Raw genomic sequence first — 20,339 nt, 5'->3', positions numbered from 1 at the left:
TTGAACCACAGTCTTCAGATGTCAGCCTCCTGAGTAGCTACTCATCTAACCTCTGTTTTTTTTTTTTCACCATCAACTTTATACCATCTTAGAAAATGTAAAACTCCTGGAGCAGCACATCTTTAGAGCTTCTTTTATTTTAGAATGTTTTCACAGTTGGAATAATAGAAGCAAGGCAGATAATCACAGGTGGAACTTGATGTTCACGGAATGATTTTGTACTTTGAAGAAATTTGGTTCCTGTTTGTGCTTGGAGGGATGCTGTGGAGCAGATTACTTTTAAACCTTTAATGTTGTAAGAATAATGTGGCATTAGGGGATTCTCCCCCTTAAAACCCTCCTGTCAGCCCTCGATCCTCAACACTGACATTGACAGCTACATATAATCAAGTCCCTCCTCTACAGAGATTAAATGCTGAGCCCCAGGTATCTCAGGAGCCATGTCTGTGCTCAGATCACCTCACACTGTGCACGTGGAGATCCTGGAGGCGGGCAGTGACATTGGTAGGCCGCCACCAGCCTCCTAGGTCACCTGAGGGGCCAGTGTCCCCGTGGACTGCCCCTGTGATCGGTGAAGCTATCTCCTAGCGTGGAGACACAGACACCAGCCAATGAAGGGTGGATTCTGGTCTCTGCTTCTTCTCCCCTGGGCAGCGGCTGAGTACGACACATTTCTTTCTGATCAGATATTGGGGCCTCTGTGATAGAGGCTCCCATGACCACCTGTGAAAACTGGGTGTCTTTCTCTGCTTGGAGGTCAAGAGACTTGTGTCTGGGCCTGACAATGAAATGGTAGAGCGGAGAGGCCTTGAACGTGGGTTTTAGAGTCACACTGGTTAGGCTGGAAGTCTAGGCCTACCTCTTCTTCCAAACTCTTCCTATTCTGGGACTCATTCTTTTTCTCCTTTCTAAAAGAAGGGTGATGTTAGTGGACACCTTATCCATTAGTGAATAGAAAAGCCCTCTGCAGTGTGCGAGAAGTTGGTGTTGAACACATTACTGATTATAATGATTAATTACTCACATTACCTTGAATGATATATTTATATATCATATCTACATAAATATGATGTCTGTCTGTCTATTATCTATTATCCATCCATCCGTCCGTCCGTCCGTCCGTCCACCTGTCTGTCTGTCAGCCTGTCTATCTTCTAGCTTTCCTTTCCTGGTTATAAAATAGGGAGACTAGACTGCTGTGTTTAAGGAATTTTATTCCTAAAAATCTTTGACTCTCACATATGAGGTTAAGGCTTTCTTGCTCAGTTCACAAATCCATCTTGTTTCCAGTATATGTTGAAAGAGAAAAGTTCCCTAACCTCTAAATGCCACCAGGGAAAGACTGGGGTCTCAACCATTGTGTCCGTCCAAGGCTCCTGCAGGTGAAATCCCACTGCAATGCGCTGCAAGGCTTTATCTGAACTATTTTGTTTGCCTGCATTTTATCACCTTGAGTCATCTAGCCATATAAATCCTCTGGTCTAACTCAGATTTCAGTGGTAATGCTTTTCATCTTAAAGGGATTTATAAGGCAATAACAACACATATCATAAAAGTTGTCTTTCAAATAATGTGTATTGTTCAGAAACAAAGCACTCTATCTATTACTGGCTTGGGCATCATGTAGCTCTTGGGTTCGGTTGCTATGTGCTGTGCCCTGGGGTGCAGCATCTTCGTGAACAACTCTGAGCACGAGGGACGGGAAGACACTGTAGTAAAGGAAATGTACTCATTACCCGATTCATGTAATTGTAATCCCTTTCAATTAAAAGTAAAGTAAATTTCAAGGAAAAAGAGAAAGAATGGAAAGGACAAGCCAAGAGCTGGAGGCGTAGGGTCAAGCCCCAGCACTGCTATATTTACTTGTGATTCCATCTCCCCAATTTCACTCCCCTTCTCCTGGCCCCAGGATCTGAGGATGGAGAAAAACAGTTTTCTGTTTTCCTTGGTCAATAGTCTTCTTCTCTGTGTTTTTCTGAAGTCTGGCCACCTCTTTTGTGATTCCTAATGCTCTTCCTTTCTTTATCTTTCCAGAATATAGTCACACTTTGGATATACCGACTGCTTATTCACAGAGCTAAACATAAGACTCTGATTTATATTTTTAAATAAAATATTCTAACAAAAAAGAAAAAGAAAAATTCTGTCCTGGACCATGTGAGCTCCTATGTGTTTATATAAGAAACACACAACAGGTCCTCATAAACTTACCAAGCCTGAAGCAAATGTGGTTGCTTCGTTACAGTCTGATAGCATTCCTAAATCACCTCTTTACTTAGGAGTCGTAGCTGCTGAGAGTCTTCTGTTCTGAATGGATAAAGAGTTTCACCTTCTGGAAACAAAGAATATTGAGACTTATAAAGTTTGAGCTTGATTTCTGTGTTTGGCGCATGCTGATTAAGTTTTGTTTTTATAACTGAGTTCTTCTTTTTTTCCTCCTCCCCCCCCACCACGTATAGCACAGTTTCTCTGAGATTTTTTTTTAATAGAAATACTACAAAAATTCTGCTTGTTTTCTTTTCTCCAGTAGTAGGGGGGACCACAGCTAGGTTTAACTCTGCTTTCTGGTGGTACCTTTCAGAGTGCCATCCGAGAGCTGGCATGCAGTCAGAGGAGGCAAGCTGATCAGTGAATGAGTGAATAAGGATGTCTTTATGTCTTAGTTCTAAGGAAAGATAGGCTGCATTCATAGACAAACACAAGTTTTGATTCTTAAGGTTTGCATCCATTTTTGTGCATGGAAGTTATGGATCATTCTTGTAACATTTTAACTTACAAAAGTCCAGTTTGTGACTGAGCTTCAACTTTCCTTTTTTTTTTAACCTTTCATAGTGGCAACAGATCAGCAGTAACAATACATTGGCAGCCAGGAAATATCTACCATTTGTAAAGCTCCTACTGTGCGTTATTGCGCACTTTGTCATTTGAAATTACTAGTTACTATGATGTAACAGTGGACTGTCCTGGCTGTTTGAATCTGAATCTGTCTTTGATCACTTCCTGCCTGGTGACCTTGAACAAGTGATTTAAATTTAAATTCTCATGACTTCATTTTCCCTCATCTCTATAGTGCAGGTGATATTTAGTTCCTACTTAATGAGGCTGTCCTAAGGATGAAGTAAGCTATGAATCGATAGTGCTCAGAGCAATGTCTAACAGAGAGTGGAGGATTAATAGATGCCACTACTTAATTCCTGCAACAGCTGAACAAAGTGGATACTATAAGATTAATTCCAAGTCTCTGAGGTGTAGTGCACCCAGAAACATAAACTCTGCCTTCACTCTGAAGTCCATGTTCTTTCCTCATGAAGTCCATGTTCTTTCTTTTAGGAGAGCTGTCTGTCTCTTTTTCTGTCTGTCTCAGTCTCTCTGTCTTTCTGTCTCTGCCGCTGTCTCAGCTTCTTGCAGGTAGTATTGCTAAAGGGTTTTGCATCTCTTGGAGCATCTAGCTCTGAAGGATACCGGAGCCAGTTGTTGGATGAATGAATGAATGAATGAATGAGTAATGTCTCCAAACTCCTCCAGCAACCACATAGTTGATGGCCGGACACTTCCACGTGACCAAGCCATGTGGCGCAGCTCTACTGAGTTGAGCAGGCAGGTCTCCCCGTGGGGCTTGAGTCTCATGGGGGCAGGGGGGCAGAGGGTGTGGCTCCCAATCAGCTGCCATTTGTGTATGGATGGGGTCATCTGGGCACCTGGGCAGGCTTAAGTACATAGAGTGCTGGGGCTCCCACTCTCTGGCTGTCTTCCATGGGCCTGTCCCTCCCTCCTCATACTGGGCCTGTCCCGTGCTCTGTCCCCTGTGTCTTCACTGCCAGCACCTCCACCTCTCTGACCACGGCCACCGTTGTGGTTGCTTTTGAAGTGGACGCCCCTCCCCCAACATGACTGTCAGAGTGGCCCCCCCATGCTAGCCACTGCCCGTTCTGATTGCCCCATGAGCCCTGCCTGCTTTCCAGAATGTTCAGACAGTTGTCGTGGGCATCGTCTGGAATTTCAGCTTCTTTTTTTTTTTTTAAACTGCAAGTATTAGAATATTGTGTTTATTTTTAAAATTTAACTTCATAGAGGGGTCACAGTACATAAGGTAGTAGGGAGCACATTTCTTGTCAAACTGGTTACCTCCTCCCTCATTTGTCTCCCACTTTCCCTTCCCCACCCCTCCCCCCAAGTTGTGCAGATCATTTCCGACATAGTGTCTTGTGAGTATCGCTGCTGCATTGGTTCGCCCTTTGTCCTTTGTCTCACTATTTTGTTGTTCCCCTTCCCTTCCCTCTTCCAACCCAGATGCCCCTTGGTAGATGAATGGATCAAGAAAATGTAGTACATATACACAATGGAATTCTATGCTTCCATCAGAAAGAATGACACCGCCCCTTTGTAAGGAAATTGAAAGATGAAAAAAATCATATTAAGTGAAGTAAGCCAGATTCAAAGCAACATAGGTCCCATGGTTTCCCTCATTTGTAATAATTAGTTTATGCCTAGGATAGTCCTAGCAGATGAGCAGAATAGCTCAATAGCTACCTACATATGACCATGTAAGATGAGGCTAAGCAAAATGAGCTCCAAGATATGACACAAGAGGTTTTTCTTTGTTGTTGTTGTTTTTAATGTACTATGTGGTTTCTTTTGTATGTTTTTCCTATGGTTTTTATTCCCTGTTGTCACTGTATTTGATTTTGGTACCCTGGGTATTGTATATACGTATATTGTATATATGTTGGTATATACGTTTGTTTCAGCTTTTACTTGTTAGAAGCTAATTTTACTTCTCTGTACTGGAAGTACAATAGCCATTTCATCGTCCTTATGTGCAGCAAAGATTCTTTGCCGTAGATATTGTAAAATTGCCAGAAGCAAATATAGTTTTTATTTTTCATTGTAGAAGAATTTATTTCCTTACACATAATCTTGTTTAGACCACAACAATGATGGCTAGAGTGATTTTCTTTTCAAAGAAACCAGTATTGAGGAATAGAATATAATTTAATGTATGTTGGCAAAAATAACTTCTTTAATTTTTGTATTAGCATACATTAATTGTACAAAGACTTTCTTTGCCAGATATACATAGAGATATAGATGGAGCAATGGAAAGAAAATATTCAACAACTGGAAATGCATGACTTACAAAATGGGTGAGGAGAAGCACAAGTATCTGCCTGTATGATATTAGTTCACATGAGATGGTTATTTTTGGAGATTAGGGTCTCACTTTTTGCCCATGTTAGCTTAGATTATGATCTTCCTATTTACGCTACCTGTTATAGCTGGGATGGCACATGTATGCTGCCATGCCCTGACCTTTCTGTTGCGATGACAGCTCTTGTGAACTTTTTTCTTGGACTGTCCTTAAACCACTGTTCTCCAGACCTCAGGCTCTACTGTAGCGAGACTGACAGATGCACACTACCACACTCAACTATTGGTTGAGATGCGATCACAAGAACCTTTTGCTTGAGTTAGCCTTGAACTTTTTTTTTTTTTTTTTGGGTCCGGTCGTGGGGCCTGAACTCTGGGCCTGGGCGCTGTCCCTCAGCTCTTCAGCTCAAGGCTAGCGCTCTACCACTTGAGCCACAGCGCCACTTCCGGCTTTTTTCTTTTTGCTTATGTGGTGCTGAGGAATCGGACCCAGGACCTCATGCATGCCAAGGCAAGCGCTCTACCACTGAGCTACCTTCCCAGCCCCAAGCTTTGAACTTTTGATTGCTCCAAAACTCTGTCTTTTGACTATCAGGCATTACAGGTATGAACTACTGATGCTGGCCTTCCTTCCTATACTTTTCTATGGTAGACCATCCCCCCCCCCAAATCGACCAGACATAAAGCTGTGTAAGTAAAATGGTGTTCTGAGGATTACTTTATCATATTTTAGTTTTGGTTAAATAAATCTTCCTTTCCTAATCACATTTCACATCCTAGGATTTATTTATTTATTTATTTTTATTTATTTATTTATTTATTTTTTATTTGTGAACATACTGTACAGAGGAGTTACAATTACATGGGCAGGATAATGCGTACATTTCTTACCAAGCATTGCAGCCTCCTCCTTTGGTTTACCCTTCACATCCCTTCCCAGCCTCCCCCTTCCCCCCCCACATCCTAGGATTTAATATTATGTTGTCAGATACTTATATCCCTTTTAGCCTGTTCTTTGAGGCAGGAGTATTCCAGTATTGAATGTTTTCCACTATTCCATTTGTATTTGGTTGGGATTTGTATGAGAGACCTGTCATTGTTAGGTCTCTTCCTCATTTCACATCCCAAGTCTCTTCCTCATTTCACATCCGCACTGGGGATGCGGGTGGTCAGTGTGACCCAGCTATCCAGATGAGCTTATTGATTAGTCACTGGCCGTGTTCACTGCCATTGGCCACGGTCTGCTTTTCTTTGATAACTTAGCATGTTAGATAGCACTTTAAATAATTTCTAGCAGTTCCCTCCAATTACCAAAGAAATCTATGCTCAAATGAGCTCAAAGAAAAAAATTCTGTAATTCCAACCTTAAGAGAGAATAATTTTAGATTCTCTTAAGAGACTTTGAAGTCCCCTTTATAATGTCCTTTTTAGAAAAACTAAAATTGGTTCTTACTGTGCATTTTCTTTTATACTGAGCTTTTTTAACTGAACAAAATGTTCCAACCTTCTTCTATAATGTTAACTGTGCATTTTCTGGAAAATGGTTAGTAATGTCTGTCCTTTATTTCATCATATGAATGTGGCATAATGTCTAATAAAAGACTTCCCCATTCACATATGACTAAATGGTCACCTACTTTGCCACCATCACAAGACCAACGCAGTGCCGGCCTAGTGGACCTTGGAGAACAGTGGGTGTGAGTTACATGTGAGATCAGGAAATTGGACAGGGTGCTTCTGAGAGGATCAGGTATTAGGGAGGAGAGCTGCTCACCCAGTCTGGGAGCTAGAGGCAGGGCCAGAGAGTATTCTAAGGGAAACAATGTCTAAATAGACCTGCAGGATAGAAAACAGCCAAATAAGTAAGTTAGGGTTACAGACAGAGAAGAGATTTCCAGGAGCAGAGAGTAACGGAGGGAGTGTGTGAGAGGCAAGTAGGAGACAGCTCAGGCAGACCCATAATCACCACGACACGGCGATTGGACTTCACCCGAGCCTGGAGGAGGGCTGCACGCATGGGGTTGGCCGGGGAAATAAAGAATTTTCAGTACTTGGGAGAAATCATCATGGACTGGGGAAGGATAAGAATCAGAGAACCTATTAGGGAGTTGGCATAATGATTTAGGCGAGCCGTCGTGAGGGAGTGAATGAGGGTGATGGTAATACAGAGAGGGACACATAGGTAGACTTGGCTGCAAGTGCCAGAAGAGAGGACCACTAGGCAGACAAGTTGACTTTTGGCGAGTTTCAGTCATCCAGAGGTGAGCGTGTTTGGAAGTGGACGATGAGAAATAGTGGGCTGTCTGAAAATGTAGCGAACACACATTCATTTTCCCACCTTTTAAGTGAGTGGTTTCCATCTGAACTGTGGCACAGGGCCAAACACGTATGTGGCCATCTTTGCAACCTCAGGTCTTCACCCCTTCCCCTTTCCCAGTCATCTCCAGCCCCTGGTTAGTGACTTTCCTTCACACACACCGCGGGCTGGGAAATTGCCCTCCAGGGGGCGCCATTCATGGTAAAGCCAATGGTAGTTGAGGCTCTCAATTCTGTAAAGACTTTTCATCTAAGACCATCATCTACTTAGGACACCCAAACCTCGAAATTCCCATTCCCAACAGAAGATCATTATTGCTCATGCAATTATACACATTCAGTGCGTGAAAGGAGAGGTTTGCCTGGATGGGAGTGACGGGAGGGGGCAGGCCTAGCTCCTATTTCAGGATGAAAACAGAAGAGGCTAATGGATCAGCAGGTAGGGACCAGAACTTGTAGGCAGTGAAGCTGGCATGTAACAGAGTTCTGGGGATGACGTGTTGAGAACTGAGAGCTGAATGGAAGCCACTGGGGCTCGTTGCTAGAGAAAGAGGGAGTCAGGCTGGTCAGCTGGGGCCAAATCAGGCGGCCCTTGTCAAAGGGGAATGAAAGCTGGAGAGCACTTAACATCTTAAGAGCATTATTCTCATCGCTATTTGGAGCAGTGGATGTACCTGGAAACCAGTGGAGCAGAGAGAAGCACTGGAGTCTTAAGACAGATTTTAGAGGGAGGATCTACCAGATGCATGGGCTGACTGGCTGGTTATGTAGGCTATTTGTCAGGGTAGCAGAATCCTAAGTTTTACATGCCGCCACACCAATTTCTTCCTTGTAAATTGTCTCTACACTGTCAAAAAATTGCATGTCATTTGATTCCATATTTCCCCCTATTAATACTGCATAAGTTTCTGACATTTAGCTAGCGTTCTGATAATACACAGAGTGACTGCATTGTCTTGCAATTCAGAACCTCATGGAAACATTTTCTTTGGTGTGAAATATCTGATTTCCATAATGTGTGGATCTCAGCGATGTTTGCTTCTTATTTGCCTGATAAATATTCAGCATGCGTAGTCATATCAACACTGGTTCAAATACAAAATTTGAAGGAACAGTCAACCAGCTAAATTGTGGATTCTGGCAGTATCTCCTCCTTCCTTTGTAGATTCCTTTAGTAGTTCTATTTTATTTTCCATCTTCATCCTTGAACCTTCCATCCTTTCCTAAATTCCATCCTTGTTGCAACTGATTGTTTTAAATCTTTTTGAGGTTGACATCGCTGCCATATCTGACCTGGTGTTCATCTCCAGAGTTGCTGAGTTTTCTTTCTTTCTTTCTTTTTTATTACATGATGTGTCCCTCATTGGGAGTCTGCATAGCTTGGAATAAATGGTTCCAGTCAAGGCATACTGCTATGCTCATCATTACGCACTTTTGGTTAACATTATCACAGTTTTCATTTTCTAATCGCCAAGAAAAACTGTCAATCAAATTTACTTGCTTATTGCTTTCCAGTTAGAGTTATATATTATTCTTCTCTCATAGTCCTTGAGTCTTCAGGCATTTCAGAGACCTTGCTATCATTTTCATTACTTAGATTACAGTATTCCACAAAGCTCTCTTCTAGTTCTTCTCCTATGCACAGCCTTTTGTGTTTTGAAATTTGAATGTGGGCATGAATATGCTTCATACCTACCATATTCAAATTTATCTTTCAGCCCCCTTGTTTTTGCTAGAGTCACTGATTTGGTTTCTGTAAAGGGAATGTGCCAAAACATTTAACTGTAGAAGTCATCATGGTTGTATTGGCTAGTCAGAAACTCTTAAAGAATCATGATAATTACATGAAAGGCCATCTAAAATAAATTTAATTTCATACTACTAGAGTCTGAACTCAGGGCCTTGGACATTTTTGGTAGGTATTCTAATACTGACTCTTGCCTCTAGCTCTGTATTTTTTTTTTTTTTTGGTGATTTACCTTGAGTTAGTGTCTTCCTGCCCAGTCATGCTTTAGACCATAATCTGCCTATTTCAGGCTTCTGTTTTTTGCTGGGATTCATGGGTACATGCTACCACATACAGATTCCTCTGTTGATGGAGTCTTGAGAATTTTTCTGCCTGGGCTGGCCCGGAACTGCAATCCTCCCAATCTTAGCCTCCCACCTCGATAACAGGTATGCAAAAGTGCCCTCAGCTATGAGTTGAGAAACTTTTGGTCTGGTCTCAAGGTATGATCCTCCTGTGCCTGGCCTCTCCAGTAGCTGGGAATGTAGGCATGACTGGTACCCGGATACTTTTAGGATAATTTAGGATAATTTTTAGAGTTATTTTATACAGGAGAAAGACAGTGCAAAACATTTCCTCACATTAGGTATACGATGTGTCTGTGTACATATGTTATAAAAGAGAATGAGAAAGAGGTAGGAAAGAAGAAAACACAACACAGTGATTGAGAATCTTGTCTGCTAATACTCATTCTTGAAATCTACTTTCTCTTTTTTCTTTTCTTTTGTAAAGGCAGAGTTTTGATATGTATCTCATGATTTCCTTATACACACTAGCTTTCTTGGTCCTGTTTCCTTATTATCTTTTTGCTTTCCTTTTTATGTATTTAATGGTTTATTTTAGAGAACATAGGGTTATGTTGTGCTTTTTCTCATAATCTGAGCATCTTTGCCTTTTATTTGGAATGTAAGTCTATTTCCAGCCAATATAATTATTGATAACATTAGAGTGCTACTGGTGAGAATTCTTATTGCTCAATATATGTATTGTCTTTATTCTAACTTCTTTTGATATTTTCTCTTAATGTTTGATTTTCATCAGTTTGAATATGATGTTCTTGTGTATTTCTTGGACTTCTTCTTAGGTCACCAAATATTTTGTCTACAGGTTGGTGCTTTCTACCAAATTTAGGAATAGCTCACCATCCTATCCAGACAGTGGGATCACTGGGAGAAAAAAGCAGTTAAAGAGCACAGGGTATATGCCAACTCATTTTAAAGGGAGTTTCTCAGCAGTGACCCTAGGATGTTTCTACAGGAAATTGTATCTGACGGTTCAGAGTGGAGTCACAGGGCTACACGTAGCTGCCGGGGCATGGCATCACTGTTCTGACAGTGAGGGGGTGGGGGATGGGTGCTGGGCCAAACAGCAGCTTCTGTGACCAGAGCCAGAAGATGAGAGCTCTGGCAGATCTTGGAGCTTCTGTCTTCTCATTCCTGACCTCTCCAATGTACCCCATATGCCGAGTGTTACAACAGAGGCTGGACTTGAGAGCATACCCTCTGCCTTTCACTGTCCAGGGCAACCTTTGGCAAGTTTCTGATCCTTCTGTGCCAACTTCCTCATTTGAAAATGAAGAAATAGCAGTACTCATTACTGCTCACCTTGAGTTCTCACGGGATTGATATGAGTACAAGGTGAGCTGCTGTCATTAAACACTTGGCACAGGGCTGGGACACAAAATGTTCGCCATCACTACACACCGTCTCCTCTGACTGTCCTTCTGAACTGTGCTCCTGCTGACCCTCCTCCTCGTGACATTTGTCCCTCTGCCTTTTCCAACTTCATCATATGGCCCAGTGATAGTGTGTGTGTGTGTGTGTGTGTGTGTGTGAGTGTGTTTAAAGAGCAGTGTGCAAACACCTCTTGATTCCGGAAAGTGTCCTCTTGGATCCTGCCAGGAACCTGGCCCCGAGGGACTCCTGCAATTGTGAAATCAAATTTTGTTCTCCAGATTGACTCACAGGTCAACTCCTTCCAGTTTTCTAACCAGCAAATTAAAATGTTCCAGTATCTCTGCTTCTAGGAAGGAGGAGCCAACATTTGTTGAACACCATGTGCTAACTTACTCAGTTCTACAGTGTAAACATCCACAAGCCAAGTCAAGGACCCTTCTCAAGGTCACACAGCAGGGAAGATGTCTAGACTTGAGTATGGGGCTTTGCATTCTTGTCTTATAGAGCTTGCTCATATTTCTCTTACGAAGATGAAGATGATGAAGAAAGTGTGACTCATTTATGATAAGAGGATGAATTAAGCAATAGAAGGAAAGAGGGAAAAGAGAATTTACTAGTGAAAAAGATTGTGTTGCAAAACTGACTTTACTTTCTCTTCTTTTACTTCCTTATGCTCCTAAATGTTTCAGTTCAGAGATCTAGCCTCAAACTTTTCTATTCATTTGGCCCATGTGGTAGAGTCTATACCTATGAAGTAAATGTACATCCACTCACACCTTTGTCCTGAAAACGATTCTAGATTCTCAAGTCACTACTGTACAACCACACACACACACACACACACTGCAACTCGTTGTGGTCACTGCTGAGCCTTAGAACCTCTTCTATCTCTGTGGCCATTGGTAACGCCACCACCCCATACTGTCTCTAGTCCAGAACCTCAAGAAACCCATTGCAATTATATTGCTTCCTACTGAACATTTACTTTTACTTTTGGAATGTCACGGGGCCAAGGGCCTTACATGTAAGCGCCGTAGGAAGTATAAATTGTAGATTGTATGAGATCTCCATTCCACCGATGCCAAGACTGGCTGGGGTATTCTGTATTAGCCCTAGTTACAGAATTGGTATTTAAAGCTAATCCTCTGTGCAAACTCCCCCCCCCCCGCCACTGCCCGTGTTTTTAATGTGAAGTCACATGGAGAATCCACATACATATGGCCTGCAGATGTGTTTCATCTGCTAGGGAAATAATTTATCAGCATTCTAAAATAAGAAAGGCTCATCCCTAAATCTGTATTTCAGACTCCTTTGGATGACAGAAGGGCTTGTCACTAGCCCTACATTTTGTGTGGAGTGCAAGCAAGTGGCAGCCATATTCTCTGCCAGGGGCCCTTGGTCCCTGCTTCCTCCAGTGCCGCCGTGGCTGCTACTCCCTGCCGCATCGCAGCCACTGCCCTTTACCGATCACCGTTTTCTAGCCAACTCTTGCTGGCATTTGAGAGTTTTCACTCCAGTTGCATTTTGTCACTAGACTCTGTCCTGGCTTTCATTCCTTGTGTGTATGTGTTTGTGCATGCGCACGTGCTGTACTGGGACTTGAACTCAGGGCCTGCCTCATGCTCCTGCTTAGCTTTTACGCTCAAGGCTGGCATTTACCCACTTTAGCTAAGCCTCCACTTCCAACATATTTTGCTGGTCAATTGTAGGTAAGAGTCTCTTGAATTTGTCTGCCTGGGTTGGTTTCAGATCATGACCTTAAGAACTTAGCTTCTTGTGTAGCTAGGATCACAGGCATGAGCCAGCAGCTCCCAACACTTTATTTATTTATTATTATTACTACTACTATTATTATTATTTGTTGGTTGGGACTTGACTCTGAGTCTTGGGGCTGTCCCTCAGCTCTTCAGCACTCTACTAATTGAGCCACAGCTCCACTTCTGGTTTTCAGTTGGTTAATTGGAGTTAAGAGTCTCATGGACTTTGCTGCCCAGGCTGGCTTTGAACTATGATCCTCAGATCTTAGCCTTCTGAGTAGCTAGGAATTACAGGCATGAGCCACCAATGCCAGGCTTTTCCTTATTTTTTTTTAAGACCCTCATCAATTGTACATAATCATGGGGTTTGGTGTGATATTTTGACACATGGTCCATTCAGCGTGCACTGACCAAATCAGCATAATAAACAATTTCCTCTCCTTAACATTTCTGACCATCTGGATTGTATGATAAAATAACTTGTTCACTGTTGTTACGTGTTTTGAGTTCCTTATATATTTTGAAGATTAGTCTTTTGTTGGGTGAATAGCTGTGTATTATCCCTCCATTTTGTTGGTTCTTCTGTGATGTGGCAGCTTTTTCAATTTTATGTCATCTCGTTTGTCTGTTTTTGCTTTTGTTTCCTTTGATGGCCTTTGGAATCATATAAAAATCATTGCCTATATTGGTGTCTTGGAGTATTTCCTCTGTGATTTCTTGGAGTGGTTTTATAGTTGCAAGCATTACATTTGGGCCGTTGATGCATTTTGAGGTGACTGTTGACAGGATTAGAGAGAGAGGAGGTCATGCTTCGGTCTTCTACTTGTGAGTGCTCTGTTTTCTCAGTACTCTTTGTTGAAGAGCCTTGCATCTGGTACCTTTATGGAGAGTCAGTTGGCTGTGGAGTTTTCTTTATTCAATGTTGGGGACTCCTTGTCTGTTCTCTGTTTCACTGGACAACGTGCCTGTTTCTGTGCAAGTACCTCCATGTTCTGGGTCTTCTGACTCTGTGGTGTGCCTTGAAATCAAGTATTGTGTTGCTTCCTGTTTTTTTCTTCAGCTTCAAGGTTGTTTTGGCTCTTCAGGGCCATTTGCATTTTCATTTGTATTTTAGAATTTTAAAACATTTCTGTCAAGAATGCCCTTGATCTTTTGATGAAAATTGCCGAAACCCTCTAATTCACTTTGAATAGCATGGACATTTTTTTTTAAAAACAGTATTAGGGTTCACAATATTAGTTCTCATTCATGAACACCATAAATCCTTCCATATTTTGTATTTGTCTTTGGTTTTTCTCATTAATGGTTTGTACTTTTCATTGTAGAAATCTTTCAAGGCCTCATTTAAATTTATTCATAATGTCTTCAACAAGTTCACTTTTTGTAGAAAAAGGAAAGCCATATTTCTACTCATGGGCTAGACTTGGTGGTGCACACCTGTAATCATAGCAGTTGGGAGGGAGATGAAGGAGGACAGCGTTTAAGGCAAGTCTGGGCTACGCAGTGAGACCATTTCCCACACTACTGATTTTTGTATGTTGATTCCATATCTTGAACCTTGGCTAAATTAGTCTATCCATTCTAATACTCTTTTGGTATGTAAATTTCCCTACTTCCTGTTTCTTAAGCCACAATATAAAACCTTGAGCTTCTGTCCAAGTGGATTCGAGTTGTATGTTGACTTGGACAGCTTCATTTCCAGGATACATTTCTTTAGATTAAGAAAAAGAAGCAGCTGGGAAGGTGGCTCAATGGTAGAGCGCTTGCCTTGCATGCATGAGGCCCTGGGTTCGATTCCTCAGCACCATATAAGCAGGAAAAAAAAAGCCAGAAGTGGCGCTGTGGAACTGAAGAGCTAAGGGACAGTGCCCAGGCCCAGAGTTCAGGCCCCACGACCAGACAAAAAAAAAGAAAAAAGAAAGAAAAAGAAAATTTTAATTACTTTTATTGCCACACTCAATGAGCAAATTGGATCTTTCATACTTCAATGGCTATACTATATTTTCTAGACACACACAAGAATAATTTTATTTTGCTCTAACATTAAGACATTTGAGATATTCAGTCTTATTAAATAACATGTTTAATACTGATAACATATAACTCTGTCATATGTTAGTAAGTGTGTAAGCACCCTCTTTCAGTCAGAATAAATGGAACATGTCTCACAAAAGATGGAATTATCTTTCACTCTGGGCTGTCAAATGGCTCTTTCAAGAATTCAGATATTATTGAAGCAGATTATATGATACATTTTTAGTATAATTTCTACAATTTTTAAGAGCTACCAGGAAGATTATAAAATGTTGAGCAACATTGAATTTTTTTTCTATTTCTATGCAGAGAAATTCCAAATTGATTATACCTATTATGAATGGTACTTCAAACAATTAAATCTGCAAACTATTTTTGTTTTCACTAAATCTGTAACAATAACTCTAAAAAGTGTCAATATTGCTAGGGAGTTCTGTGTGATGAGTAAATATAAACTTAAATATTGGTAAAAGGTCAGGTGGGATATTAAAATGTAAATGTACATCAGTGCAATTAATGAACTTTAATTCCTACATTTAAGAAGTATTTAATTTTAAATTACTTTTAACATATTAAAACACATCTAGGTTTTGTTAAAAAATCATTAAATACATATACTTCTGGATGCACAGATGTATAGGCACATGGACCCACACACATATTTTCTATGGACATAGAAAACAGAACAGGGCTAGGAAGGTGGCTCAGTAGTAGAGCACTTGCCTTGCATGCATGAGGCCCTGGGTTCGATTCCTCAGCACCACATAAGCAAAAAGAAAAAAAAGCTGGAAGTGGTGCTGTGGCTCAAGTGGTAGAGTGCTAGCCTTGAGCTGAAGAGCTGAGGGACAGCACCCAGGCCCAGAGTTCAGGCCCCACGACTGAGCCCCCCCGCCAAAAAAAGAAAAAGAAAACAGAACAAAAGTCACCTACATAATGACCACCTATGCAGTTCAAAACATTAACATCTTTAGATAATTCTACATATTATAGAATTCATGTAAGTGTCCAATTTCCATGTAGTAAACTTCACTCTTTCAACGTAAATAAATCTTTTTAAAAAATCAAACCTATAGCGTTGCATAATGGTCACCACAGTGTAATATTAGAACATTTCCTTCCACCCCAGCCGACCAGTCTTCCTGTTGCAGCCACACACCCTTCCGCCCAGCCCCGCAGCCCTTCTCCATTCCCTCTGCTTTCCTTTAGGTAATCACATCCACTCATTTGGGCATCTTTCTGGACTGTGAATACACTTGTCTACACATCTGCCGATACCCACACACATGTGTGCATGCATCCCTAGGAGTGTATACGTGCAGTCACGTATTTTATATTTCAGCAACAGTGGAATCACAGGGTTTAACTGGGGAAAAGGGGGTTGGTCATGGGGCTTGAACTCTGGGCCTGGGAGCTGTCCCTCAGATCTTCAGCTCAAGGTAGGCCCTCTACCACTTGAGCCACAGCTCCACTTCTGGTTTTCTGGTGGTTAATTGGAGATGAGTCTCACAGACTTTTCTGCCGTGGGTGGCTTTGAACCTTGATCCTCAGATCTCAGCCTCTTGAGTAGCTAGGATTACAGGTGTGAGCCACTGGTGTCTGGCTATGTGGTTTAATATTATAACGCATAATTACCAAAGCTAAGGGATGCAATGTTGTTGACTTGTGACATATGTGCAAGTTCCCACCACAGGGAGCAGTTGAATTCTTTGGACTCCATTTATTTTATTTTATTTTTGGTTGGTCACGGGGTTTGAACTCTGGGCTTGGGTGCTGTCCCTGCGCTCTTCAGCTCAAGGCGAGTGTTCTACCGCTTGAGCCACAGCGCCACTTTTGGTTTTCTAGTGGTTTATTGGAGATAAGAGTCTCACGGACTTTCCTGCCTGGGCTGGCTTTGAACTTTGATCCTCAGATCTCAGCAATCCTGAATAGCTAGGATTATAGGCGTGAGCCACCGGTGCCTGGCCTTCCATTTATTTTTTATGTGTAAACAAGTTGCAATTGTGTGTGTGTGTGTGTGTGTGTGCGCATGTGCGCACAGGTGCATGTGTGTAAGGATGTTCGCATGTGTCAATACTGGGGTTTCAACTCAGGGCCTGGGCACTGTCCCTGAGCTTTTTTTTTTGTAACCCACTTAGACATACCTCCATTTCCAGTATTTTTGGTGGTTAATTGGAGATAGTTGGAGTACAGACTTTCCTGCCCAGGCTGGCTTTAAACCGTGATCCTCATATCTCCACCTGCTGATAGCTGGCATTACGTGGATGAGACACCCTCCCCATTCCCCACACTCAGCTAACAAGTTGTAATATTTGAAAACCTCTCCCCCCTCTCTCCCTCTCTCTCTCTCCCTCTCTCTCTCCCCCTCTCTCTCCCTCTCTCCCTCTCTCTCTCTCTCTCTCCCCCCCTCTCTTCCCCCCCCCCATGCAGGCTACTTCGGCTCTGCCTGTGAAGAAAAGGTGGATCCCTGTGGCTCGTCACCATGCCAGAACAATGGCACCTGCTACCTGGATGGGGTGCGCTTCACCTGCAGCTGCAGCCCCGGCTTCACCGGGCCGACCTGCGCCCAGCTGGTGGACTTCTGCGCCCTCAGCCCTTGCGCCCACGGCACGTGCCGCAGCGTGGGCACCAGCTACAAGTGCCTCTGTGACCCAGGTTGGTGCTGCCTGCCGGCGGACGGCAGCCGTCCTTCCCCCAGCACCACGAGACTTAGCCATTTGCATCTGAGCAAATGTCAACCCACAGGGCGTGGAACGGCTGGGAATAGAAGCACATTCTACCCACTGTGACACCCTTCATCTTTAGACTTGCTCTGGGCAGAGATTTAGCAAAGCCTCTTCCCGCTTTACAGTCCTGGTTAAAAAAAAAAAAAAAACAGAAGACACAGAAAGCAAAAGAGGAAAAAAAAAGTTTAAATGGGCTTATTCTTACCACATGGTTAACTACTTTTTCCTTTCTCAACAGTTTACGACAGGGTATTCTAGAGCATGGATAGAGGGTGTTTCTGACACCCCGGTGTGTGTGACAAAATGGAGCTTTCCATGGAATGTTCAGGAAAAGGGTACTACAGTCCATGCGGAACTGACCCAGCTATTAAAATTTCTACCCTGCGTGCGCCGCACCACACCTCTGCCTTGCTGTGTCTGCATCCAAAGCTTCCAGCGCTTCTTTCCCACATATCTTCTCCATGTGCAGCGCTGATTGTTTTTTCCAGAAGTCAGGGTGACGACTGCCTCCACTTGGTGTCTTCCCAGCCTTCTGGTGTGGTCTGACAAGGATGGACGCACACTCCTTTCTTTTCTGTCATTTCTATTCTGCCCACATTCCCCTTAGTGCACATGCTTCTCTTTAGAATGCTTCTCAGAGCAAGTCTTCACACATGCCCTGGCCAGGCAGCATGGTGGCCAGCGCCTGGCTTCCCTTGTCCCGGGGCTCTGCCATCTGTCTGCCATGGTCTTTACGTCATATATTTGTGTATCACACAAAGACAGTGTAGACTACATATACAGCGATGGTCCTTAGTGTTACACAGCAACCGGTGTCCCAGCTTGAGCAAGATCGTTCTGTGATGTTTGCACAGAGATGGAGTCACCCAGCAGTGAGCACCTCAGGACCTGACCCCTGTCCTTAAGTGCATTCATGCATTAATTATGCTCATTAGTCTCTTTCTCCCTAAGGGATTAAAGGAACTCTGTGTGTGTATGGGTGGAGTTTTTGTTTCTGTGCTGGTCCTAGGGCTTGAACTCAGAGCCTGGGTGCTGTCCTAGAGCTGGGTGTCAAGGCTAGCACTCTACCACTTGAGCCACAGCTCTACTTCAGGATTTGTTTTGGCACTTCATTAGAGATAAGAGTCTCACAGACTTTTAGGCTTTGCTGCCTGGGGTCACTGTGAATCTTGGGGATCCTCATACCTCAGCTTCCTGAATAACTAAGTTTATAGGTACAAAGCACCAGCATCAGGCAGTATGTGTGAGTGTGTCTCTTCCTTTTGAGTTTGAGATGGAAACAAATGATCTTTAAGTAGCTGTACAAGGGAGATGTCATTTAACAAAGCAGTTCATGGATACAATGCATCTTGATTTACATCACCCCTTCAGCAGTCTTATCCCCCTGCAGGTCCTTTTGTCAGACAGCCCCAAACCACCATTGAATGGGTGGTAATCTTTCTAGGTTCCCAGCTTGGTGCCTGGCACCTCTGCTCCTTTCGGGGACCACATCCACGCTGAAGTTCCTCACTGCTGAGGACCTTGCACCCAGCTGGGGGCCAAGCCCAGGCTCCAACCCAGATGCTTCGGTTTCAGTGACCTCCTATGGCTGGCCGGTAACCTCCAGAGGTCTCCTATGCACAAACCAACCCGAGGAGCAAGTGGCAGATGCAGCTCAGTGGTGCAAGGGTGTTGAAAAGCCCTTTTCACATAGACGCTTAATTCTCTAAGCAATTGATACTTTGCCAAGTTCCTCTTTTCCTCTCTGCTCTGAAATACAGAGGAGGGGCTGTTTAATCTGCTTGGGAATAGCGTTGAGATTCTCCAGAGAAACAGGAGGGAGGAAGGCGGAGGGAGGGAGAGCGAGATTTATTTTAAGTAACTGGCTCCTGCAATTGTGGGGACTGGCAAGTCCAAACTCTGTAGGGGAAGCTGGCAGCCTTCTGTGTTGTGCCAGGAAGGGTTTCTGTGTTGTGATTGAAGGCTGAGTTTCTGCTTTCTGAATTTCGGAGAAACCCTCGTCTTAGTTGTTCAGGCCTTCAAATGATTAGACGTGGCCCACCCACAACGGGCCATGTGCTCTACTCAGAGCCAACTGCTTTCAGTGCGCATCTCACTTAAACATTATGTTTATTGCAATGACTAGATTAATATTTAACATTTTTTTCTGGGACAGGGTCTCCTTATGTAGCCCAGGCTGGGCTTGAACTCAGCTTCTTCCTTCTGAGTACATACAGGTATGGTTGCGCTACCTGGCCAATGGGTATTTGAGCAGGTATCTGGACACCTAGCCTTGCAGCCTTAGAGCAAGAAAGTGTCTCTGAGTCTGCCTATGATGTGAGCGTTGTTGTTGTTTTCCTGGGTGGGCACCAGTCTTCTCCTGCCACAGCTGTGGTGGTGGGTGTCAGGGGATATGGCTGCCTCCCGGGAGTCTGCTTTTCATCTGTGTGGGCTGGGTGCTGAGGAAGGCGGCAGCACGGAGCAGCACCCTGCCTTCTGCACCGGAAGCACAGATGCCTGGGCCGGTTCGGGGTTTGCAAGCGGGAATGAGCTACAGTGGGACTGGGAGAACCAAGTCTCACCATGGCGTGGGCCATGGGTGCTGTGCTCACAGATGCCGTGACAGAAGGCAGGTGCCCACGTCCAGAACTTGCTCCATGCTCTTGCCTGCCTCCAAAAGTCCCGCCTCCCTTGGGGAAGCCCCACAAAGACACATCAAGTAGTACAAGAGCCAGAAACAGCTTTCGTTTCCCTTCTGACTCCCTTTCTTGACCATATTAAAGTTTCTCCATAGTTGGTTGGTTTCTTTTCTTTTTTCTATTATTCTATTCTTCTTCTTCTTCCTCCTGCTCCTGCTCCTGCTCCTCCTGCTCCTGCTCCTCCTCCTCCTCCTGCTCCTGCTCCTGCTCCTCCTCCTCCT

The 20,339-nt window shown here is 43.4% G+C and overlaps 1 protein-coding gene across 1 annotated transcript in view; it reads left to right on the top strand.

Moving 5' to 3' along the window:
* Nucleotides 1–20,339, top strand: part of Dner (delta/notch-like EGF repeat containing) — a 160,983-nt gene that overhangs the window by 82,553 nt on the left and 58,091 nt on the right. The window contains exon 7 of the mRNA XM_013020452.1: nt 17,145–17,369. Within this exon, the coding sequence (XP_012875906.1) occupies nt 17,145–17,369 (225 nt within the window). The remainder of the gene's footprint in view (nt 1–17,144; nt 17,370–20,339) is intronic.

This window comes from Dipodomys ordii, unplaced genomic scaffold (genome assembly GCF_000151885.1).
Source record: "Dipodomys ordii isolate 6190 unplaced genomic scaffold, Dord_2.0 Scaffold1, whole genome shotgun sequence".
NCBI classification, from domain to species: Eukaryota; Metazoa; Chordata; class Mammalia; order Rodentia; family Heteromyidae; genus Dipodomys; species Dipodomys ordii.
Note: the sequence above shows the minus strand (reverse complement) of the source record. Positions and strands in the feature narration are given on the sequence as shown.